Below are 26,333 nucleotides of genomic sequence, written 5' to 3' on the forward strand. Positions count from 1 at the left end.
AAGACCGCATTTGGAATGAATCTCATCTTGTCTAGCAAGAGATGGGAGGGGAGGATATGATAAATGATTTGAAGAAGGAGGGCCATTTGATGGCCCGCCCGAGGAAATTAAACAATTATTTGCCAGCGAAAAAGAAGTAAATCATACTTTCAAAGCAATTGGAAGACGAAGTACCTGCCGGCTGGCTCCTTCGGGTGAGTGAGCTTACTGTCAATAAGGTGCTGGTGCAGATCTGTAAAACAAAGACTGCTCTCTCGCAATAAAATTGTATCGTCTCTGACAACCCTTTACTTCTCTGTCCTTCACGATTAGAGAAGAAATTAATATGCACCAGTCTTCATTGACATTTATTGACCAAATATTTGCAGGCAAACATCATACCAGTTGGCTTACAGGTGAAAAATGAGCCAGCGATCTTCGTAGACATACCTACGTGTCAGAAGAATTTCAGCTTTGTGGATAATAATTGCTCACGCCACTGGATGGTGTTGGGTGTTGGGCGTTGAAACGGTCCTTGAACAAGTGGAGAAATTTCAGAAGGAAATTGCGGAACTCAAACGTGAGATTATAGAGGATACAGCTTTGACCAACGCAAAAGAGGCATTAGAACGTCTGGAGAAGACTATTCAGGAGTTCGATACCAACACTCAAGCTTGCAAGTTGGACAAATTGTCCAAAGACTTAAGAGTTTATGATAAAATAACACCTATCCTTACCTCCAGGAGCCTTATTATAAACAGGATACCCAAGGCCAATTTTCCAACAGACGAAGAGGTGGCTTCAGAGGTTACAGAAGATTTATGACCTTCTCCGACTCATCCCACAGCACAGGCAGCGACCACGAGCAACCATGCACAAGTTCAGATTACTATCAATAGGACAACAGATTCCAAGTACCACCACAGAATTCTTCTTTTTTAGGAGACCACCGGTAGCGCCCCCGAGGATGGGGTGGGAACAATTGGAATCCAGGTCAACCATGTGGACAACAACAGAGAGGCCAGGACTGGGGTGGAGGCAGAACACGTGCAAAGGAACAGGTCCGATTTTCAACAGAAAGCCATGGCGAAATACAGATCAGGAAGCAATATTATCGATGGTGAACGGGAACACCAGTGAAAATGCGATCATAAATTTGTCCAATTACACGTTGTCCACTGATGAATGCAGTGTACTTACCAAAGGACTTTCTTTCGTCCCTACCTCATTACACAACCTCTTCAATATCAAGACAGAACTACTTTGGTTTTTCAGAAAATCAGACTTAGATATTTCTTTAATAAGTCACCTGCGAATCCAGCTACCTACCCCACAGGACTCAAAGTTCCATCTACTTTTCCACCACTGACGCATTCCATTACCACAGAATACTTGCATATGAGAGTGTGGTTTTAAGAGATGTGACCAAGATATACCCTAAAAAACAATACATCAAATGCAACATCCCAAAGAAAGAAAGAGAAGCACTAATTTTGCTTAAGGACAACGGGAATATTGTAATCTAAGCAGGCGACAAGGGTGGCGCCATCGTCATGCAGGAAACAACTAAATACAAAAGGGAAAGATACTTGCTGCTGCTGGATTGAAAAAGTTACAGTAAACTCAATTCTGATCCCACTACAGAAATAAGCAAACTCATACTGAGGATCACAGATATGGGACAAACGCTGGGTTTCCTGACAGAACAGGAATATGCTTATTTAAATAAGAAGCAGCCCGGCCTACCAACAACATACACCCTTCCCTAGGAGGGTGGAGGTGGACCGCTAGATCAGCACCAAGGTCCACAAGAAGGTATCTTGGGGGGTGGGGTATTACCACATGGGTTGGCAGGGTCCACAATCTAGTTCTAATGGTCAGGACTCCAAATCCCTGCCTGATCAGAAGAACAAATGGTTCCCTGATAGTAGTTTCTCATGGAAGGCTCCCCTGAGTGCTATGATTGTCAACAGGTTGACCATTACAAGGGAAATGCCAAGTTTCCCAAGCGGGCACAGCCCCACCTCTAGTGGGCAGTCACCGAGATTGGTTAGTGTAGCACTTAGGGAGGAGATTGTTAGATAATTCACATGCCTAGTAACTCTAGGCACTACAGGCAGTAAGTCACCATAAATGAGCAGAGGGTGGAGGCACTGAGAGACACTGGAGCCAGCATGACAGCTGTCAGATGTCATCTGGTGATCTCCGAGCAGGTAGTCCTTAACCCATTCCACTAAGCTGTTGCAGCTGACAGCCATGAGAGTCACTACAGAGTGTTTCTGGTTCCCTTTGAGTTAGGGGCTTGAGAGTATCAGGTTTCTTGAGATTAGCTGTGAGTCTGTTTATGTATGCCTGTAGATTGTCTGCTTTGCAAGGACCTAGAGCACACATCTGGAGGGAGGTAGAGCTCAGTTCGCACTTATAGATGTTAGGGTTGCCTGGTGGGGTATGCCCGCCCACCTGGTCCATGGGCACCTGAGAGGGTAGTCAGGGGGACCTGGAGCCTAGTAGGAAGGCCCAGGTACCTGCCAAAAAGAGGAATGGCAAGGGGTGCAGGATACCCGCTTCTGAAACTCCCACAGGAGGAGGCTGAGCCTGAGGGTGGGCCCCAGGACCTACAGGGGAGGACATTACTGCCCTGGAAAACCTACCTATGCTAACCAACTGGCAGCAGGAAAGGACTCCCATCAAGGAGGAGTTCTGCAAGGCACAGATTGAGTGCTCTACTCTTGAGGGCCGACTGTGTCAGGGCGAGACCCAGGCAGCTGGTGACGCATTTGGTGATCACCAAATTTACTGGGAGCCTAAGGTTCTTGAGCCTGCTGCAACCCTTGTGTTGGTGTTCCCTCAGTCCTACAGTGCCTTCCTACTGGAGCTGGCGCATGACGTTCCCTTGGCGGGTCATCCAGTGCACGAATAGATCTTTGAGAGGCTTATCATTTACTTTTACAGTCCCCGGATGTGGACGTTATCTTAGGTTAACAAAATTTGTTGAGCACTTGTATACCCTGAGGTGTCTTGGTACAATATCACTCGAACACGACTGGAAGAGAACCTTAAATATTAAACAGCCACATTTTAAGATCTTTCCTAAAGGAGATCAGAGAGGGCAGAGCTCTAAAACGAGAAGGAAGACCGTTCCACAGCTTCGTCATCCCTGTAATGAAGCTTCTGCCTCCCAATTTTTTTTTACAGAATTTGGGAACCACCATTTTCTTGGCCCCAGAGTAGCGCTGGAGTCTGTTGGGATGGTACCAATTAAAGACAAGCATCTGACGTCCTGGACCAGTACTGTGCAAGACCTTGTAGGCAATGCAGAAGGCTTTGAATTCATTATGACTTCAAAAAGGAAACCATTGTAACTTATAGATTTCTTTAGAGACCGAATGGAATTTGGGAATCCCTAATAGCAGTCTAGCTGCTGCATTCTGTACAGTCTGTAATCTGTTTAGATATTGTTCCTGCATGTTCACATAGAGTCCATTGCTTTAGTCTAACTGTGAGAAAACTAAGGCCGCGATGACCGTCTTTTTAGCACTGGCTGGAAGAAAAGGAAACATTTTCCCCACAAGACCGACAAAAGGGGGAGATTCACACTGTTCTACGGTGACAGTTTGCACTCTGTCTGATAGGAAGAAGGTTAGTAAAGCCAGGGCTTTATCACCGATTCTTAGATCTCCTAGCCGCTTGATCAGCAGCTTGTGGTCGACCATATCAAATGCTGCTGATAAGTCATGGAGAATACGGGCTGCAGCACCACCCCTATCCATCACAGCCCTTATCCACCCGGTGGCCTTAATCTGTGCTATGGTCAGGTCGGAACCCAAATTGTGTAGGATCCAACAGTCAATTGGCTTGCATAACCTGAGCAAGCTGTACATTCATTACTTTCTCCACACAATTTGCAGGGGGTGGAAGACAGATTTAGGGTGATAATTATTGGGTCTACAATCCCTAGTGTCTAGTGGGGGTTCTGTCCCCCTCCCCCCAGATTGCTGATCATTATAAAAACGCCCAATCTGCCCTTTTAGAGGGTTGCTCCCCGTAATCATTATAATAAAAACAATCCCTAGCTTCTATTGAGTGTACCCCCCCCCCCCTTCTCGGGGGCTGATCGGCCTAAAAATCACAGAATCAGCCCCCGGGAGGAGGGGGGCCAAAACGTGGACCAAACTTGCTCTCAAGGGAGCGACCCTTGCCTAATGGGTCGCACCCCAAAAATGCAGAAAAAACAAAGCCTGGTGGCCTAGTGGGAGGATTTGTGCTCCACGGGCACGGCCCCCTCCAACGATTGTGGAGCAGGAATTCACTCTATACAGTACAGATGCAGGATGGAAAGTCTATATTCCTGTAAGAACCCCCCAGGAATATAGTAAATAAATGCTCACCTACCTAGTCTTCCTGGAGAGGAATTCACCAAAAAAGTCCTCTCCCTGTATGCACTAGAAGCAAACGGATTCCAGCGCGTCCCCGGCTGCACTTGATGATGTCTTCAGATCGCCATGGGGAGAAGGGGGTGGCAGCGAAAGCACTTCCTCTGCCATCCCTGGTAGGGGGGTTCATAAGGGTGGCCCACAGGGAGAACGCCAACTCTCTTACCTCATGGGGGGGAGCTAGAACAGAACAGTTCCGTCGTCAGCACATGCGCACCGTGGCTGAGGACGGAACTGTTCTGTCCATAGCACCCAAGGGGTTAACACAGTTGCAATACTTACAGAAATTAGAGTTGCAGTCTGAAGTACATGGCATAATCTATGTTGAGGGAGTCCCACATTTTACCCACAGATTAAGGAGTCTGTGTCAAGTCGGAAGATATGCGAAAATTCGGTGCCACCATGCAAAGCTTCATTCTCTCAAAACTGAGCTACATAAGGCACCTCTGGTTCCTTCTAATAGATTGAGCAAAAACAAGATAGCCTGAAAGTTTCACTATTTTCGGTGTAATGCTTAAATGCTGAAGGCATGATTGCAAAGATGAACATTTCAAAAAGACGGACATTTCAGAAAGGGACCAGTAGCAGATCTAAACTTTCTGTGGTGAGAGTAGTTGTTCAATTTGTTTCTCAGTATGTCGTTGCCCCAAAAAAAAACACCGTTTTGTGAAATAATTGGTGACAATATTATGGTCTTGGTTTAATGGGATCAACGTGATAACGACAATGACTGATCTGCGACTTACAAGATAGATAATTGTTTTTGATGGTGCTATATATCTTGTTAACTCTGAAAATTAAATTAAATTGTTGGTAAAACTCTCGCAGAAAGGTAGGGCCACATTAATAAAATAACTTCTGCATAACAGAAAGAGACCTGACCTAAGTTAGTTTATTGACAAACTCAATGAAATTGGTCCAGCACTGGTCCGCAGTCTGCAGAGTTTATAGATGATGTCTACTCAGATATAGCGTCTTTTGGAGACTTTCGAAAGGAGTCCTATAGAAAAAAGTGGCTTAGTTTAAGCTTTTTGTAGCAGTACTATTTCTGTAGGGCAGGGAAAGCTTAACATGTATCAGCCTGTGGCTCTGCTGTAAATTTAGTTGCAGCAGTTGAAAGACAAATAGACCCTAACCTTGCAGCTGTTAATCATAAAGGGAGTTTCAACCTTCATTGATATCCAGATCAAGATACAAAAATAAATATTTTTTATAGTTCAGCAGGCAGTCTAACCTGATTCTGTCCCTTGCTATGATAGATCAATGAAGGTGTTGGCTAACCAGGGTCATAAAACACATGGTTGCTCACAAGTGTATTGCCAGCCCTGTCAAAATGTTGACAGTTTCTACTCTGCAATGATAATAAATAAACATCCACAATAAAGTTCCTTCAATGACAGTGAACTGTAGCTAGGATTCTCAGATAGCTTCATGTCACCAAAGGAAGTTGTTCTCCATATCCATGTATTTCTTTTGCTAGTTTTCTAGTTCTATGTGTTCAACTGGATCCGCTAAAGTGTACCAGGAATACATCTCCCTAAATGCATTAGGGTGTTGAACGAAATTACAGAATCAGATAACTTTGCCCTTGGTGACATGTAATCCTGGAATCATCTAGTTGGCTTTATCCTTTTTCTTTGCCTCAGTGTGTAAAAGCAGCCAAAGCCAAGGCTTTCTACGTGGGTATTTGACTGGGGCAACTAACATAGGAGAATGACTTTAAATGCTGATATGGCCTATCTTCCACCATTTTCTCTTTACGAATTCCCCTTGTGGGATAGGAGAAACTTCTTGTTTAGTTCAACTTATCCTACTAGAATCATGTATTTACCCTCTATTTTTTCCTCTTATGATGACATATCTCCCTACTTTATTGTTTAATACCTCTTCCCCTTTGAATGACATATCTTTATGGATCATAACCATTATTCTGCTAATTCTCTCATTAGAACCTGCATACATTAAGTTGGATTTAGTTTGTGTGCCATAGGTCTTGTGTCTTCGAGATGCTAATGTTTTAAGGGCCTGATTTTATGGCCTTTTAGGGAAGTTTAGTCCACTCACATTCAACGGTAATAAACGTAGGGCCACATTAATAAAATAACTTCTGCATAACAGAAAGAGACCTGACCTAAGTTGATTTATTGACAGAATCTCAATGAAATTGGTCCAGCACTTGAGACCTATTTCATTAGTCTTAAAACCAGTCTGCAGAGTTTATAGGTGACGTCTGCTCAGAAATAGCGTCTTTTGGAACATTTTGAGGTGACAGATTGGCTTCATGAGCTAGAGCATGTCTTATTGTATGGCTTCTGAAGTTCGATATAATTGTTGTGAATGTACACTATATTTGGCACCCACCTCCCCAAGTAGGACCCCCCACCCTCAACAGTTTCCCAACTACCAAATCTGAAAACAAAAGTAATCACGAACTTCAAAAGCTCTACAGAATGGGACATAGAAACACCTCAGTTAGGACAAAGACGTCTCACCCATGACCCCGCACCTCCCCCGCCCATCCTCTTAACTCATCTTTGTATTTTCTTGGTTTTGACACAACATATCAGTTAAACTATGTAGTGCCACAATGACTAATATTTGTCTCTAGCAAAGGATATGGCATACTCGGTATTCAAGGTTAGTGACGTTTCCACTGTTGGCCCCTCAATCAGGTTCTGCTCCATTACCCCTTGATCAGCTTCTACACACACTTTCCACTCTTCCTCTGTTCCTAGTCTGTAGTCTGTCAGTTTCCAGCATTTTCTGGTATTAGTCTTGCTATCATTCCCAATATCCTGTTTCCTTCTGCTGGGCTTTTAAAAGTGTGCTTCTTTAAGTCACAGTGAACTATTAATGCAGAAGAAATGATTAGTCTCTATATGATGTGTCTTTCTTAATTCTTTTGTGACATCTTGGAAGGCTCTCCTTGTAAACAATGCTCTCATAGACAGACCCTGATATATTTGGATAGCGCAGTAGTCCAAAATAGCTCGGTCAGTATGCCATGCTTCACTAAAAAAATATCTTTGCAGTTGATAAGACCATTTTCGTAAGGATATCTCGAAGACAAGTTTCCAGTGACATCCATAGAGCCCCGGTTCTATGGGCTTGCACTTTGTTACCTTCATGCCTTTCCTTTGAGTTTGGAATGTGTTGGAATAGTGCACTACAAAATCTCTCTATATATTACCCATTAGTGTTTTCCTTCACGTTCCTTATCATTACATGATTATGGTGTGATCGGTTCTTCAGATCATCGCATTTGAAATTCAGTTTCTTCAGTTCTTCTGATGTGTTCTCCACAGTAGAATGGGTTTCATGCAGTATTATACCTAAAGTGTTGATGGGGTCATTATTATATTTCCTTGCGAAAGTGGGGTGTACAGTTTGTTGTCCCTGCTGCTTATCAATGTGGTTCCATACTTCAGCAGGATCCAAGTTTGTTCTGGATTCTACCATCTGGAGGAAACCACCCCTGATATGGTTATTCAAACTTATCTATGCATATCTTGGGTCAAGCTTCTGCCCCATTGTTTATTTTTAAAGTACCCACTTTTGAAGCGTCGCACTTATAGGTGTATGTGGGCATAAATGGTATGTTGTTTTTTAGTGTTACATTTCAAATATATACTGGACAGTAACTCAGATCATGTCCTGCTTCCGTTCTAAAATAGCTCTGTTGTTCAAATAACCCTTTACATTATCAACCATGTTCTAGTAATGCTCTGTGACCTATCACTCAACTGTCTTCAGTCTATGTTCTTCGGCTTTATTTTTCATTGTTCGCATTACCAATTACTTGTTAGTCGGAGGCCTCTTTCTTGTTTTAATGTTGTGCAGACTTATTTCTCAAGTTTGGATGTTTCATCTTGTAAACATGTGTCTGATATCATACTTCTTCATTAAGTATTGTTACAGCCATGTTTTTCATTAACAATCTCAATGTCTGTCTCATTCCTTTCTCTGCACTCTGAGGACTGATATCCGAGTTCTTCCTCTAATGTTTAGTGCTATGCTTCAAAACTTTGTCTTGCCTCATTGTAACATCCTTGACACCCCCCCCCCCCCCCCTTCAGGATCTGCACTAGCTATCACACCAGGCAGTGGCATAACAAAACTTGAGAGGGCTCACGTGCAAAGTTCACAGAGGGGGCCCCCACGGTCCATTCTCAGTCAGGAGCTTTAAGGCTAGGTGCCCCACCACCCATTCACAGTGCCGGAAGGGCCGGGAGCTTGGGGGCACTGACGCCAGGTTGGTGCAGATCATTATCTCCACTGGAAAGCAGTGCTTGAAATGTAAATATAATAGTGTAGGTACTCTCTATCCCAAAGTAACCGTTTGCTACAGAGTAGTGCAGGTACTCTCCTATTAACAGTAAAGCACCCCTGCTAAGAAGTTTAGGCACCCTCACTTTCAGTATAAAGAAGTTCAGGTATTGAGCACCTGGCCATTCAACACCACCGGAATGGAGAGCACTTTTTAAGGTGACAAGCACAAAAACACTTTTCCCTATTCTCCACTAGCACAATTAGTTAAAAAGCTTCATAAATCCTGCTCTCTGTTGCCAAAAAGAACATTAGAGTTTAGGAAGATTTGTACAAAAAGCGAAATGCAGAAAGCGATAGGAAGAAAGCTGATGCACTGAGTTAGTTTACCACCTTGAATTCAGGTGGGACAATTGAATAAGCACTACCAGTTTTGACTTTATCTTTTGCTTCTTGCCCTGAAGAAGTCCAGTGGTCTGAACGAAATGTATATACTATTATCTATTGTACTTACCTTTTACATATGGGCTTAAAAAAAAAAAAAAAAAGAAATAAAATAAAAAGAACATTTAAATGTACCTTGGAAATCACATTTTTCTTTCTGTCTATCTCCTGAAAATGATACGATTGTTGTATGGTGCACCTTTTGTTGTATTTAATTGTGAGGACAACCACATAGGGTCGAATTATGAGTTTGGGGGCCGCCTCACCGTCAAACCTATAGTGAGTCCACCCACCCCTCTGTCTCCGGGCTTTTTTTGGGGCGTTTCCACAGAGGCGCCTCTAAAATCTGGCACCGCAATGAGAATACCAAAAACAGTTCCAACATGGACTGAAATGTCCATGCCGTGCAGGAACTGGTGTGCATGCACACAGGGGGTCACATGTTGTGCCTTCCTGTGTGCAACCACAGGGCGCAGAGGCACCAGGGGACCCTGTAATGGCCCTCTTTGTTTCCTCTCCACCAGGGATTACATGGAGGAGGAAACGCCATATAAACCCTAGCGGAGAGGAAACTCCTAAAATGCTTGGCAGGACCGCGGTAGCCCTGCCAAGCATATGGCTGCTTCTACACCTCCCCAACACCGCCAGGGAATGGCGGTTCCCTGGCTGCTGCAGCAGGGCCGTGGTAGTCCCACCGCCCATCTCGTAATGTTGAGGTGGCGAGACTGCCACCGCGGCTCCCCTGCGAGTCTGGCGGTCAGTAGACTTCCAAACTCATAATCAGCCACTTTGTCTGCCAGGCCCACTGGTCAGCATATGGTAGCAGAGGCCCAGACCTCCTTGAAGGAGTACCACATACCATATCAGAGATCCCTCTCTCCCTGGGAGATATCGCTGTGCTGGAAATTCATTCAACTGGTTAGCAGATGCCCTTTTATCACTTATTCTGAATGTGCTGGCATCTTTTTTGGCCCGCTCACCATTCTCTTTTGTTTTCCAACAAAAAACTATTTCACATTTTTCTTTCCAGGACCTCAATGCTCTCCCTGGTGGTCCCAAGGAGTTAAAATCAGTGATAGATATCCTGACCTAAGCTAGATTTGATAGCCACCACTGTGACTCAGAGTTCCAGTAGTGGATGAAACTTCAGCTCATGGGTTGCCAATGTGGGAGGAGGGTGCTGGGGAGAATGGACCGACAAGCTACATTCCGTTATGCAGATTCCCTGATTCTAACCCAACACGAAAAGATGATGGACGGAATGCTGAACATTGTCAAACATTCACCTCCAGTCACAGATCTGGGGAAAATTCATTGTTTTTGCTCACCATGCCACTCAGGAAGAGGAGCCACAGGGTTTGTGTGGAGAGAGCTCCTTCAGTTTAGTTTATTATGGCTGTGCTCCAGTCCGGACACATTTTAAAAGTATCCCTAATACTTTGTTAAAGTGTTGTGAATGTAAAGCTCAGAATTTATGCATTTGTAACATTGGCAAATAACAATAGTTTTATGTAATTACTGAGGAAGATCTAATATTACATTTATTTTCATATGTCACTGACAGGGAAAATATATGGCTATTGGCAAATTAGAGGTGGCTCAGCAATTCAAAAAAGACATTGATCTCAGTATGATGAAGCAAGACACAAAAAAAGATTCAAGCAACATGTCCTATAGTGCTGAGGTAAGTTTATAAGCATTAGTGGATCATTGTGATTCAAACTTGATTTAAAACTGCAATGCTGAGAATAAATGTTAGTAGCAAGCATGCCTGCTTCCTGTTTCTATGGGGAATCAAAGCTCCTCAGTAAGGACTGTGATACGTTAGCACAGCACTTGGAGAAATATATGTAATGTGACTATTACACCTGAATCTACTAAAGTGCTTAGTAACCCAACCAACTTGTTATGAGTGATAATAAAAATGGTGAACATTGGGCCGATTCAGAGGGTGCATATGTAAATTTTTTTGTGATTATGCTCAAAATGTCACTTGCTTTTTCTTTTATCTTGCTTCTAGTTTTGTCTCAAACCCAGACTACTCTTACCCCCAGGCTGCAATATTGTATATGAAAAGAACTGTTGTCACACTAATATGTCATGGTGTCCTCATACATGGATTAGCTTTCTATTAAAACACATTTCAGGTCTGTGTACCAGCATTATTGGTAGTCAGTTCTCAATGCATAGAGCTGCCTCAAAGGCAGCCTTTCAGTGTGAGGGCAACAATTATATTACCACGCTTCAACCTGTGCAGCTGTAGTAACCCACTGTCTTTTATCCCTGAAAGTTCCCCAGTCTTTTTGCTGACTGCTTGGGAGGCTCCTAATTCTGATAGACCTCAAAGCTCAAAATGGAGTTGTTCAGGGGACAACCCTTTGATGTGACTTGAGACGAGAAACACTCCATTGTTCCACATCCTGTAGTCTCAAGATGATTGCTCTTCTTGACTACCTCTACACAGGTCCTAGCTGGTTGCAGCATTTTATAATTTTTGGAATGCAGCAGCGACATTCAGGAAGCTGCCTACTGACCTACAGAAATTATGTACATGGGCTTTGGCGTTGTAAACTAGGCCCCTTTATTTTGTGTGTGTGCACTAGGAATGATATCAAACATTTATGATTTTGGCAATTTTGGTGGCAGTCATCAAAATGTGTGTGCATAGTAAATGATTACTGAACATTAGGGGTGCATTTGTTAGTGTTACCCTAAGATGCTCACATACATTTATTTATTTATTTATAAGAATGGCGAATGCAAGATGGAAGACGAACCCCACCCACATGGGACAGCAGCGACAGGCCCACCACTCTTGTCTTCTTCCTAGGTTTTTCTTTGTTTCTGGAGCAAATCCTCATTGAACTTGTATCTGCTTCTCTGCACACCGGTAGTGACCGCTCCAGAGATTCTTGAATGAGGATCTCTGGAGTGAAACTCTGCCCAGCCTAATTTTCTAATGGATACATCTATCTGCCTGTGAATTCCTTACCGTTTGAAATACCCCTTGTGCAGCATTCCACGGAAACTTTTCCCCATAGCTCTCCCTTGTCGACGAGGACATCACAATGGAACGGCTTTGCATGTGACTCCGGGTGACGTAATCCGAGCCATAAGAAGACATCATTGGCGTGCTGATGGCAGTTCCCTTTTTTAAGCGCCGTCAACGCGTAGCTTATTTTCTGGGAGTTACTTTTTTGCAAGAACTTCGTGTAATTGTAGCAGTGATCATGGCTACCCAGAAGAAGTCCGGTTTTAAGCCATGTAGGGAATGTGGGGGTCGTATGTCGATTACTGACCCCCATGAAGATTGTTTATGGTGCCTCTCATCGGACCAGGACGTTGAGGGGTGTTCATCATGTAGGCACTTGAACCCCAAAGCCTTAAAGGAGAGGGGGCCAAGCTTTTATGGCCAAGGCAAAAAAGTAGAAAGAGGCTGAAGGAGGTCGAGGTCCAAGTCTGCGACTCTGCATACCTCGGAGTTGTTGAGGAAACATAAGAAGAAGCGCCGCCATGGATCTCCACGTCGATCATCAAAGGATGAAACACCAAAGGTACGGATCCTTCGCATTCCCTTATTGCGATGTTTGGTGTGTTTGTCAGAGCGTTTAACCCTGCTGGTGCGCCAGATGGCCCCATGGGTCCGCTTGCCGGCTCCCTTGGAGGCTTGCTACCCCACTTCTCTTAGGCACCTCTCATGTCTTTTATGTCAAAGGTTCCAGGAGATTGGCCTCTCCAGACGCCGAGGTTTTCAACGCCTGTGCGTTCCCTGGAGGGAAGAGTGCTGTTGGACGAATCTTCCCCGGCGCCGTCTGGCTCAGCTCCTGTGCTGACATGACTTTGTCCGGTGTCTTCTACTATTCCAGTGGAGCTTCCATCGACACTGGTCCTGAAGTCACCAGTGCCGCTTCTGGCACCGCTGACGCCGGTCCCAAAGATGAGATCTAGAAGAGAAGCACAAAGGCTGATGGAAGAGGAAGAGTATCAAGAGCAGCAGGATGAGGCTGAAGAGGGTGAGCTTGTTGACCCTGTGCAATAGTTTGAGGGCTGCAGAAGGCTAGTGGCCTGGACACATCACCTGAATGGGAGCTGTTAGACCTGGCATCATTGGCCTAGGTCTCCCTTCCCCTGCGACACTTCCTGTCTTGTATTGAGGTTCCGTGACAATTGTAAGTGGTGTTTTCGACTCGCACGAATACGGTCGAGTCTGGTATCTATGAACCGCAAATGACGAGTTTAGTAAGTGTGCGCAGTTTCGCTGTGCTAACTTAAACCGTTCGTTTGTTATGTGGGTTTTTCATCTGTACCCACGGGTTCCATCTTAGATACGGCATCCATTTTGTCTCTTGCCCTCAAGTAGCCAGCGAACGGACGCTGTCCGCTTCGCGACCCTGGGACTCCCAAGATATTTGCGGAAGACACATGTTCTTTGAAAGTGTCTTTATGACGAGGGGGTTGCCACTGTAAGGCAGATGGCGCCGCTCGAGGCCCATCTTGCCGCACGGACTTATTGTCTCAGCCGTGCATCTCATTAGGCACGTCCCTTTGATGCTTGTATCTCATGTTTCCCGATACCTCCCCTTTTACACCCTTTCCGATCTCCCCACTGTCTCCGTCTTCCTCTGCACCTGTCTTCGTTCCTATTTCGATCTATTTTACTGCTGATTGGAATTCACTAATGGTAGGAAGATGGTTTTTACAGTTGGGAACCGCCAAATGTTTTCGCACTTATGTTCCGGACCTTGTGTGTTTCAAAGTGACCAAAGCGACCCCTCTGGGGGATAATTGTGGGAACCGGGTTGTAAACTTTTGTGCTCAATGTAATCCTATGGGTAAAAACTGTATAAAAGGAGCGATCCACAGAACCAATTTGAAGCAGTCTCCCCAAGTTGCACGCTGTGTACTTGTCGTGATCTCTGTGTTCCCTGCAGCAAATAAACCTTGAATCTTTGACGTCAAAGGAAGTGTCCCGTGTCTCTGTGACTTGTACGCCGGAGCAGGTTACCCACGAAGGTTTCAGGTGTTGTGCCCTGGCACCGCTGGGTCTTAAAGAACCCAGTCCTTCAGTTGGCGCCCAACGTGGGGCTGCATCAGTGGTACCGGTCCAAGCCCGACGATCGTGAGGAACTTCGTGTGAAATCTCCGAGGGAAGGTGCACTCCGCTTCATCGATCCTGTTGTCGAAATAAGTGGCCCGAAGACTTTTCCCGCGAAGATTCCCGCCTCCTGACGGCTGCGACGGACTGCTGCCCTGACTGTAGACCTGTTTTGGCGCCTGGCGTAGACCTTGGTATAGCGAGACGATTGACGGGCCTTCCTGGTGACGCCATCGATCTTTGAGTTAAGTATTTGTGGGTCGCTCCCAGAGTTCTTGGTTGTTGACACTTTAGCGAGTGTTTTTGTTGTACACGCTGTGTGAGTGTTTTTGTCGATGACACTTTGCTAGCGTACTTTGTTGTGTTGTTTGACGACTGCAGCCGCCAAAAACCGAGGGTTTTGTTCTTTGCTGGGACTTGGTAAATCCCGTAACCCTTGAAGTTTGTGAAACTCGGCTAGTGTGCAAGATGCCTGGTCGCAGTACTTTGTTCAGTTGTTTTAGACCTTGTGGTGCGGATTCCCGACTGGAGGACTCGTGTCCGATACCTCCGGTTGGAACTCCTACTTATGACTTGTATAGCAAACACGGGCTAGGCCCGATTACCTTTAACGATTATTGGATTAAATATACAAAGAAAGACGGCGACCTTCGTTGGCCACCTCACGGTAGCTTCGAGGCGTCGATCTTAGATAATCTAGAAATGAAGTTGTTCGAACGTAAATCAAGGCCGGCCATGTTTGATGCCTTTCGGTTGTGGCGCAAAGAAGCCCGACAGAAAGAGATCAGACAGAATAAACGTAGTCAGCGAGATAATGTTGCTACCATAGTGAAGAAAGCTGAGCAGTTCCAGCGTGATAAGGAGGATAAGGATAAGGAAGTGTTTGAAAGACTACAGCGTATGTCCATAGATAAATGTTATCCAGCTTTGCCTACGGAGTCGGATAAGAAGGAAGAGGCAGTTGAGGATCCTTTAATGTCCTATCTTATGAAGTCGCCACCTCCGTACGTACAGGGTACCGCAGCTCCTGTGGTCCCTGCCATAACTGTTCTTCCACTTATTGTTCCTCCACCTGTTCCTCAACCTGCACCCGTTTTTCCGACTGTTCCTGCTCCTTTGTCTGTTTCTATTCCTACTGCTCCTCCGCTTCCACATACTCCTGTTCCCGCTACTGTTCCTGCTACTGCTCCTGTTTTGTTAACTCCTGCTGTTGCTACTGTTTCTACTCCTTCTCTTGTTAGCCCTGTGTCTTATTCTTCTCCCTCTACTCGTAGTCGCAATTCTCCCCTTGCGGCTAGCTTCTTTCAGTCACTCGGACCTGTTCACGGGTCTGCTGGTTCCGATGGTCCTCAGCGACGTAGTCAGCTTCCTGGAAACAGAGAACGCGTTGCGCTATATAATATGGCAATGGGTTGGATGGTAAACCCTCTTAGAAATCCACCCCGTGTTGTCCTCGAAACGTTTAGTCAATTTAACATACCAACTCAGAGATATGTGTTTGATGAAATGTGCAAGTTCCTACACGACCAGATAGCGGCCGATGCGCCTGACGAGGTGCTGACCGCCCTGTCTGAACTTCGGCTTCAGTTCGCAACTGGACTGATAGTAGATACTAATGTCCGACGTGCTATTGAGCGGTTGCTATCTCTTCGTCCCGCTCCCATTCCTCATGCACTGTTTGTTGAGGATATTGAAAAACTAGACGAGTCTGGCCAATATCCTATGCGTGAAGTTCCGCCGGTTTGGGTACCGGCTGATCCTAATGCTAATCCTGTGACAGCGGCGCATTTCCAGAGAGTGTGGATACATCTCCCATGGAAACGCTCGGAAGTGTTACAGGTGAAGCAATCTTTGCCTGACCCACGCAAGAATCCTACTGGGTATTACAAAGAATTATCACAGCTTGTAGATGCTACGGTGATGAATCTTGCCGATATCGACATGTTGTTTGGCAATGTCGTACCGCAACCGGTATGGGCTAAGATTCGTCACCAAGATCATGCAAATGAATTAGGCGGTGATTGGGCTGCCATTACAGCGGCAGATGCTGGACAAGTGGCTGCTGCTAAACCCGACCAATTGATTACTGCTCTTCCTCAGCGAATAATAACGTTAATGAAAACTCTTATGCCAGCTATGAGGGTTAATTGGGACAAACTGTCCGCTTGCAAACAAAAGAAAGATGAGAGTGTTTCAGACTTCTTTACGAGGTTTGAAGAAGCATTCATTGACCACAGTGGACAGGATATGGGTACTGAGGGTGGACAAAGGTTGTTTGTGGATAAATTTGTGTCGAACTTATTGCCCGATTTGAGCAATAAATTAAAGAATTCGGAGAGTGCATGGGCCGTTTCTACCTCAGCTCAGATATTGGCTACGGCACAATATTATGAGAATAGGGAGAAAGAGGAGAATGACCGTGCTGACAAAAAGACGAAAGAGCTGAAAACTAAAGTGTTGTTGCAACAAGCGTATCCGCCGCGTTCTAATCAGAATGCGCCCCAACAGAATAGATCACAGTCGCAATCGAACAGATCTCAAACCCGTAATGATTCCTCCTTCCAAAGATCCTCGTTAGGGTACAATCAATGTGCTTATTGTAGACAGGAAGGACACATTAAATTCAATTGTCCTGCTTTAAATGAACGTAATAGTGGTAACTCGTCTAAAGGAGGCCGTGGTGGTTCACAGCACGCATCACGTGGTAGAGGTCGTGGTGCTCAAAACGATCGCTTCGACAACTCATCTAATTCTAATAACTGTTTCGATCAACGTGGATCATCGCAAGGACGATCTGCGCAGTATAATGTAGACGATTATTACGTCGATCAGGGAACTGACGACAGTAATTACTAGGACAGCTATAGACAAGGAGAGGGAGTGGTATCAGTTCCGGTTGATCAGAGAGGGCCTTATGTCGCAGTTGCTACATCGGGCGTCGTTGAGCCTTTTCTGTTGGACACTGGTGCAGCGAAAAGTTCTATCATGCATTCGAAACTCCCTGGCGCACCTTTGTCTGGCTTAACAAATGTTTCCGTTGGATTCTCTGGCGCCCCTGTTAGCAATCCAGTTTCACGCCCTTTGCCCCTTCAAATTGGGCCACGTGAGCTCCAAGCTCCGTTGATTTTGACTACTGGTTGTGGTGAGAATCTTTTGGGCCTGGATTTGCTTAAACGTTTGTATGCAACTTTGTATTGTTCTCCTGCGGGTGTAAAGCTTACGTTAGGAGAGAGGGTTGTCTCTCCTATGTATTTGTCCCTCGATAAGCTTCCACCGGAATTGAGTTCTCTTCCTGCATCTCTGTGGGCAACAGGTCCAAATGACGTGGGCCTGCTTGATATCTCCCCTTATGTTGTTCAGTTGAAATCCAATGTGCGATTGCCACGTATTCCCCAATATCGTATCTCCCTTGATGGTGAACGAGCACTGTTGGCGATCATCTATGATTTGATCGAGAAAGATGTTATTGAAGAGACTCGGGGAAACGTGTGCAATAGCCCTGTACTGCCCATTCTTAAACGTACAGATCCTACAAAACCGCCTGTTTATCGTTTTGTTATCGATTTACGGGAGGTAAATAAAATTGTGGTTCCTCAATTTCCTGTTGTGCCTGACATCACGGCGCTACTGACTCTGATTCCAGCTACTGCATCGTGGTTTTCGGTCATTGATTTGAAAAATGCGTTTTTCAGCATCCCGATTGCCGAAGAGAGCAGGGACCTTTTCGGTTTCTCTCTCGGTGGACGTAGCTTCCGGTTCAAACGCGCTCCTCAGGGCTACTGTGAAAGTCCATCTATTTACAGCCAAGCCTTGAAGAGTCAACTGGATGCGTTTAGGTTGCCAGTTGGTGCGGCTTTAATCCAATACGTCGATGACTTATTGGTGGCTGCTGATACTCAGGACATTTGCAAAACTGCTACGGTGTCGTTGCTGCAACATCTCTGTGAATTAAATCACAAGGTGTCACCTTCTAAACTCCAATATTGTTGTCAAGAAGTAACCTATCTAGGTCACTTATTGTCAAAGGAGGGAAGGAGATTGACCCCAGAGAGAATTGCAGCGATTGCGCGAATGGCTGTGCCGAAAACCCAAAGAGATGTGCGTGCCTTTCTAGGTATCACGTCGTACTGCAGGCAATGGATTCCTAATTTTTCATTGCTAGCGAAACCATTGGTGGCTCTTACGTGTAAGGATGTTTCAACTCCTTTACCATGGACGGAAGAATGTCAGAAGAGTTTTTCTGAACTACGCGATTCATTGTGTTCGGCTCCTGTGTTAGGTACCCCTGACTACGGTAAGCCGTTCACGTTATATGTTCACGAGAGAGAAGGTTGTGCTTTGAGTGTCTTAACGCAACCTTTTGGTGGTAAGCAGCGTCCATGTGCATATTTTTCCTCGACCTTAGACCCAGTAGCTAGAGCATTGCCGAGTTGTTTGAGAGCAACTGCGGCAGCTGCGGTCTCCATCCGACAATCAGCAGGATTGGTCATGGATAATATGCTTACGGTGATGGTTCCGCATGCAGTCGATACTCTTTTGAATCGAACGAAAACTCAGCACTTGACGAGTGCGAGGTTGTCTGGGTACGAATTGACGCTCTTGGCAAGCCATATTCAGATAAAACGTTGTAATGTCCTAAATCCGGCAACTTTGTTACCAATTAGTGCAGAGTCAGATGAAGTAGCAGAACATGACTGCTACTTGAGGACTGAAGAGGAAACGAAAGGTCGAGTGGACCTTAAAAACACCCCATTGGAAGATCCGGATGGCACTCTGTATGTGGATGGGTCATGTTTTAAGTTGCCGAATGGCGATGTGACTACTGCTTATGCTGTTGTAACGTTGAACACTGTTGTTGAAACTGCAAGGTTGAATCAGAATTCTGCCCAAGCTGCGGAGCTGATTGCTCTTACCAGAGCATGTGTGTTGGCGAAAGGGAAACGTGTGAATGTGTACACTGATAGTCAATACGCTTTTGGTGTTGCACATAGTTTTGGACGATTGTGGCGAGAGCGTGGTTTCTTGACATCGCACGGTACGAAGATACAGCATGGCCAGCTTGTGAACGATCTTTTGGATGCATTGACTTTGCCTACGCAAGTTGCGATTGTTAAGTGTAGTGCGCATCGTAAAGTGACGGATGATGTTGGTCGTGGTAATGCGTTTGCGGACGAGACTGCTAAGGAGACTGCCCGGAACCTTAGCACTCGAATGTATGTGACGAGTTCGGTTAGGTGGCCTACAGAATCGAGTATGTGTGAAGACACTATTGAGAGCGTGAAAACAATTCAGAATGAGGCCACTGAGATTGAAAAGACGAAGTGGAAAGAAAGTACGGGAAAGTTGGATGCGAATGGTTGTTGGATTGATTTGTCGGATCAGAAAAGATGGATGTTGCCTGATGCGTATGTGCTGGCCGTTGTGACAATGGCACATGGGTTAGCACATATTAGCGTGAAAGGTATTTGCAAGTTGCTGTCTCCTGTGTGGAAGAATGATGGTATTACGAAATGTGCTGAACGTCTGGTAAAGAATTGTATGGTGTGTATAATGTACAATCCTGGCAAAGGAACCCCAACTCCCCCTGGCAGTTTTGCTCCTCCTTCGTATCCCTTTGAGGTGATTCAATTGGACTTCATCCATATGGAGCGATGCAATAACCTGAAATACGTTTTAGTAGTGGTTTGCGCATTCTCCCGATGGATCGAGGCCTATCCTCTTAAAGACAATACTGCTTTGTCTACTGCGAAAATCCTACTGAAGGAATATTTTCCTCGGTATGGAATGCCTAGAGTCGTGTGGTCAGATAACGGAAGTGAGTTTGTTGGAAGTGTGATGAAGAGTGTGTGTAAGGGCCTTGGAATTAATCAGAAATTCCATAGCGCCAATCATCCTCAGTCAGCTGGATTGGTTGAAGGGTACAACGGCACCCTTAAACTAAAGTTAGCGAAGATTCAGGCTACGACTGGTCTTTCGTGGCCTGACGCTTTGCCTTTAGCATTACTGTCAACTAGGGCGACTGTACACTCCCGAGTAGGGCTTAGTCCCTATGAAATAGTGTTCGGCCGTCCTGCGAATGTGTGGGGGGTTCCTAGGCCAGGAATGTTTTCTGATCTTGAGTATCCAATGTTGATTGACTATTTACATGACTTGACTGCTAAACTGAGGTTAATTCACCAACAGGTTTACGACGCATTGCCGACGCAGACGGAGGGTCCAGGCCACCAGCTCCAGCCCGGAGACTGGGTGGTAACTCGCAACTTTTCACGCAAGAATAATCTGGACCCAAGGTTTACCGGACCTTACCAGGTGCTCCTGGCCACGAGGACTGCCGTTCGTCTCGAGGGGCGCAAAAATTGGGTGCACGCTACGCACACCAAGCGAGTCCCTATCCCTTTGCCGGCAGACCCGTGGGTAAGGAAAGGCATTGCGTCAACAGAAACAGGAACATTGCCGGCGTTTGTGCCTTTCAGCGACGCACAGCCTGTTGGAGAATCCTCAGCGCAGCAGAAAGCCACTGCTGAAAAATTGTTAGCAAAAGACTCAAGACCAGAACAATCAACTGATCAGCAGGACGCTGTCTCTTCAACGGATCCTTTGTTTGACGAGCAGACACGTCCCGGGAAACACCGATATTCTTTGCGATCTCGCACTAAGGACAAATAAAAATTTTTCCTTGCTTTGCTAAAATTGACAACTGCGTTATCCCCGTTTCCCGTGATCAGTTTTGAATATTCGTATCACTGTGATTTATGTACATATACATATATTGAGTTTCCTCCCTTGTATCTTTTTACTTCCACAGCCGAGAGACTTTGTGCTTGTATATACATATTGTGTATTGAAGGCCGTAGGGCCGCGCGCGTACTTCCTTCTGGACAGTAGGTCTTGACGCTAGGTTAAAGGCCGTCGGTTCCTAGGAACTCCTGGGGATTGACTATTGCTGCACAGAACGAAGTGCGTCAAGAAACGTTGCGGACGGTCGTAGGGAATGGCATTCTCGAAGCTGAATGATTTGGAAGGGGCTCAAGTCTATAGATTCAAGCTGCAGCAACTTAGTCGTACTAAATGTTTCATATTTCAATTGTTTGTGATGTTTTTGACTGCTTCTGCACTACTGGCGGGTGGGGTGTATTACACGATGTCGTATTTCTTACCTGCTACACCTACTCCTACTCCTTACCCTAATCTTACCTCGACTGTTTCTCCCCATTCCTTTCACATGTTACCGGAACACGAGCAGGCTAGACGTGTAGAATTCCGCAACAATTCCTTTATCCAGCTCCTCCATCAGCATCAGTTAGTGGTTAACACTACTAATTGTTGGGTGTGTGGGTTGATGCCACATACTACGGATAAGGGAATTCCATATCTGGTGTTACCGTATAGTTCCCAAGGGTCAGCTCGAGCATTTCAAACAATGTTTCGAAGCGCACTGGGTTTCCACCCCATTCGAGAACCACGTTCCCCCTACTCTGGTCCTACCTCGTATCAGAAGCCTTTATCGATAGCCATAGAGGATTTAGATAGTGAGATCTATGATCCTTCGCTTATTCCTGAAGAAGAGGTACAAGCCTATAGGGTCCTAAGTAGAGGTGAATATAGTGTGTTCAGCAGCGAAAAGCAGCTTAAAAGCTCGCCTCCAATATGGGTCGTACCCCACACTGGTAATTTTTGTCTTATGGGTCGTGGCCGAAGATCGCAAGCCCGACTTGGAGCAAGTGCTTGCACTGAAAACTACATTCTGCCAATGTTCTCGTCCCCTGTGTTTCTGGCTGCCAAGGGTACATACTTTATCTGTTATGATCGTGCATACACATGGTTGCCCGCAGACTTCATGGGCTCATGTTTTATTGCAAATCTGTTGCCTCCGACGTTCACTGTAGATGCCGATTATCATAAGACTAGAGTTGTGCGAGGCGTAATTAGCGGAGAGGATACTGCCGGTCAAGAGGCAGGAGACTTTTTCAAGGGTTTCCTCCCGTTTTGGGGACCTATGGTTAATAGTAGGAACCTGAGACAGTTGACTCGAGTGGTAGAATCGACAGCTAATATTACTGCCAGTGCCCTTGGTAATATCACCACAGAACTTCAGGCGGAGAGACTTATGACGTTACAAAACCGTATGGTTTTAGATGTCATCTTAGCAGATCGCGGTGGGGTATGTAAGGTGATCCATTCGAGCTGCTGCATTTTCATTCCAGATAATGCTCCTACTGTCTATCAAGCCATCTCGAGGTTGCATAAGATCTCCGAATCCATACACGTGGATGTAGGGGATTGGACGCTACTTGGATGGTTTTGGGGCCTGATGTCGACTTGGGGTTGGAAAATTCTGATGATCATCGGAGTTGTGGTAGTGTTCCTGTTCACATGTTGCCTTTGTGTGCAGTGTGGTCCTGCCTTATGTGGCCTCTGTGCTACAACGTGTATGAGACAACCATCTGTTACCAAGGGGACTCGGTTGGACAGAGCTATGCTACAGCAACATCTCGATGGTCTGATGAATATCGAATATGATTCCGACTAGTGCTTGCCTACATGAGGGCAAAAGGAGCGTCTGAGGTTCCGTGACAATTGTAAGTGGTGTTTTCGACTCGCACGAATACGGTCGAGTCTGGTATCTATGAACCGCAAATGACGAGTTTAGTAAGTGTGCGCAGTTTCGCTGTGCTAACTTAAACCGTTCGTTTGTTATGTGGGTTTTTCATCTGTACCCACGGGTTCCATCTTAGATACGGCATCCATTTTGTCTCTTGCCCTCAAGTAGCCAGCGAACGGACGCTGTCCGCTTCGCGACCCTGGGACTCCCAAGATATTTGCGGAAGACACATGTTCTTTGAAAGTGTCTTTATGACGAGGGGGTTGCCACTGTAAGGCAGATGGCGCCGCTCGAGGCCCATCTTGCCGCACGGACTTATTGTCTCAGCCGTGCATCTCATTAGGCACGTCCCTTTGATGCTTGTATCTCATGTTTCCCGATACCTCCCCTTTTACACCCTTTCCGATCTCCCCACTGTCTCCGTCTTCCTCTGCACCTGTCTTCGTTCCTATTTCGATCTATTTTACTGCTGATTGGAATTCACTAATGGTAGGAAGATGGTTTTTACAGTTGGGAACCGCCAAATGTTTTCGCACTTATGTTCCGGACCTTGTGTGTTTCAAAGTGACCAAAGCGACCCCTCTGGGGGATAATTGTGGGAACCGGGTTGTAAACTTTTGTGCTCAATGTAATCCTATGGGTAAAAACTGTATAAAAGGAGCGATCCACAGAACCAATTTGAAGCAGTCTCCCCAAGTTGCACGCTGTGTACTTGTCGTGATCTCTGTGTTCCCTGCAGCAAATAAACCTTGAATCTTTGACGTCAAAGGAAGTGTCCCGTGTCTCTGTGACTTGTACGCCGGAGCAGGTTACCCACGAAGGTTTCAGGTGTTGTGCCCTGGCACCGCTGGGTCTTAAAGAACCCAGTCCTTCAGTATGTTGGCTGGATATAGATGTTCTGGGCGCCGTGCCACTGCTACTCAGTGCCACAGTGCTATTGCTCCATGTATATAAATGAATGTGTGAATTATGATAACTCTGACGCTTACATTAGTATAGCCTGTGTTGCTAAGGGTTACTTTCTATCATCCTTTTTGGGCCTAGGACCCCAACAGGAACTATGAGTTTGATATGTTTATGATCAGGCCGGCGAGGGCCACCTTTTATTGAGGACCGTTTATGTATTATATGTTGTGAAATGCCTTTCGTGAAAACACTGTAGTTTCTTGTTTAAAGCTTTACTGCGAGCTGTTGCGGGTATGCGTATTGGCCGTATGGTTTGGGAGAAAAATGGCCAGCTGGGTCAGACCTGGCTGGAGAGAGGGATTGGTATTCCAAGCGTGGGGAGGGGTGACTATTTGATCCAAGCAGGGTCGTGCCTGGCAAGGTGAATGATGGCTCCACCTCCCACTGGGTGTCTAAATGCAGACCCCCTCATTTTGAAAGGGCAGGATGTTGCCTCGTAAACCAAGTGCTCCCCGACCCCACTTATCTGGTTCTGACTGGAGTCAGTGATTTGCATCCTTAGAGAACAAATACTTTTTAGGTATAAAATGCTGCGCTGGAACTTTGGCCAAGTGGATTCCTTCTGGATGTCAAGACGAGACTCTGTCCGAGTGAACATAGAAAAGGACTTTGCAACTTTAACCCATCTTGCCAAAAAACTACCTGTGGGCCCAAATCATGGGAGCCTCCTGCCAAAGTCTCAGGGACATTAGACTTCACCCAGTCAGCAGTTGGAATTCCCATGCGAGGAGTTCTGCTTGCAGGTGAGGCCCCTGTCTATTATTCCGGAGCCTCTAGTTTTACTGTAAGGGCTGTGGACTGGGCATCATCTGGAACTTTTGCTGAACCAGTGCGGGCCACCGCAGCTCAGAGAGAACTGCCGCCGCTGAGCGCCCGCCTAAATTTGAACCTTTGAATCTTTCCTTGCTGAACCTGTGCAGCCCGCTGCAGCTCAGAGAGAACTGCCGCTGCTGAGCGCTCGCCAAATTCTGAACCTTTGAACCTTTCTTCGTTAAACCTGTGCGGGACGCGGCCGCTAAGACGAGAGCCACCACTGCTGAGAGCCCCCCTAAATCTGTACCCTCCAACCTTCCACCGTATTAATGTGGGCCGCTGCAGCTGAGGGAGAGCTGTCACCGCTGAGAGCCTCCAGAACCTGCACCATTGTGATTTGTCCTGTGGGCCGCCGCAGCCGAGAGACAGCTGTAGCCACTGAATGGCCACACCCTTTGCTACTGTGCACCTTTGTGATTTGTCCCGTGTGCTGCTCTAGCCAAGAGAGAGCTGTAGCCGCTGAGTGCCCACACCCTTTTCTACTATGCACTATTGTGATTTGTCCCGTGGGTCGCCGCAGCCGAGAGAGAGCTGTTGCTGCTGAGTGCCCACACCCTGTGCTACTGTGCACGATCGTGATTCGTCCTGTGGGCCGCCGCAGCTGAGAGAGAGCTGTAGCCGCTGAGTACCCACACCGTTTGCTACTGTGAAACATTGTGAGCTGTCCCGTGGGCAGCCGCAGCCAGAGGAGAGCTGTAGCCGCTGGGCAACCACCACCCTTTGTTACCGTGCGACAACGTGCTTTGTTGTGTTAGCGCCCACACCTTGGACTACTTTGCATCCCCCTTTTTTTTTAATTTTCTCGCGGGCCGCCGCAGCTGAGAGAGAGCTGTAGCCCTTGAGCGCCCGTACCCTTGTCAACTTTGCATCCCCTCCGGAATTGTCCTGTGGGCTGCTGCAGCTGAGAGAGAGCTGCTGCAGATGCCCGCCCACCACGGAGCAACAGGACGCGAGTCCTTGCCTCCCCCAACCTGAGAGCCCACCTGTCCCAGAGTGCCCGAGTCAGTGTGGGTGCACGTTGCGGACCTCTGCCGTCCCGTATTGTGGTCACTGGGAGTCCGCCTGTCACCATCTCCGCTTCTTTGAGAAGCTGCGTGCTGTTCCCCCTTTCAACGGCTGGTACCTGGTGCGCAACTGGTGGCGTAGGCCCCGTCCCTGAACACAGTCAGTGTTACGCTTCGGTGGAGTTGTTGTTATCTCTTTGAGTCCCTACAGGTTGACTTGAATTGTCATTGTTGAAGCGCTTCGAGAGTTGAGTTAAACTGTACCTACCTGAGTTGTGTCCTTTTGTGGCGTCATTACTGCCTTATTGTACGTGGTCATAAACGCTTCACACACTGACTCTGAGATATGCCAAACCGCTCGTGCTACGTTACCAGAGGGTTGAGCAGGGATTATCGAAAGGGGTGACCCACTTGCCCTGACTTAGGAAGAAGGGTCCCTATTTGGACAGTGGTGCCAGCCACTGCCAACTAGACGCCCCCAATTCTAACAGGAGCTCTCCTCAACAAAAGGCCTTCCAATGCAGGAGATGTCTTGATAAGGAAGGCAGCGGATCTGCTGGATTTCCCATTGCCTACTGCTGAACTTAAGTCGAACATTTTAACAGAGGTACTTTTCCATTTCCATTCCATTCCATTCTTCTGTTTCAGAACCCCTGCTCATTTAATGAGGGTTTGACTGAGCCAATCTTGGAGGTATGGCAAAAACCAGTGACTGCTCCTGCGGTGTCCAG

General features: G+C 46.3%; 1 protein-coding gene across 2 annotated transcripts in view; it reads left to right on the plus strand.

Annotated features, from left to right (window-relative positions):
- ZBBX (zinc finger B-box domain containing) overlaps positions 1-26,333 on the plus strand; it is a 551,428-nt gene that overhangs the window by 183,291 nt on the left and 341,804 nt on the right. For both annotated transcript variants that reach the window (XR_015300974.1, XM_086944333.1), the window contains exon 8: positions 10,687-10,806. Coding sequence is in view for 1 of the 2 variants with exons in the window: in XM_086944333.1 (XP_086800459.1) it covers positions 10,687-10,806 (120 nt within the window). In the remaining variant the exon portion in view is untranslated. The remainder of the gene's footprint in view (positions 1-10,686; positions 10,807-26,333) is intronic.

This window comes from Lissotriton vulgaris, chromosome 11 (assembly GCF_964263255.1).
Source record: "Lissotriton vulgaris chromosome 11, aLisVul1.2, whole genome shotgun sequence".
Taxonomy (NCBI): domain Eukaryota; kingdom Metazoa; phylum Chordata; class Amphibia; order Caudata; family Salamandridae; genus Lissotriton; species Lissotriton vulgaris.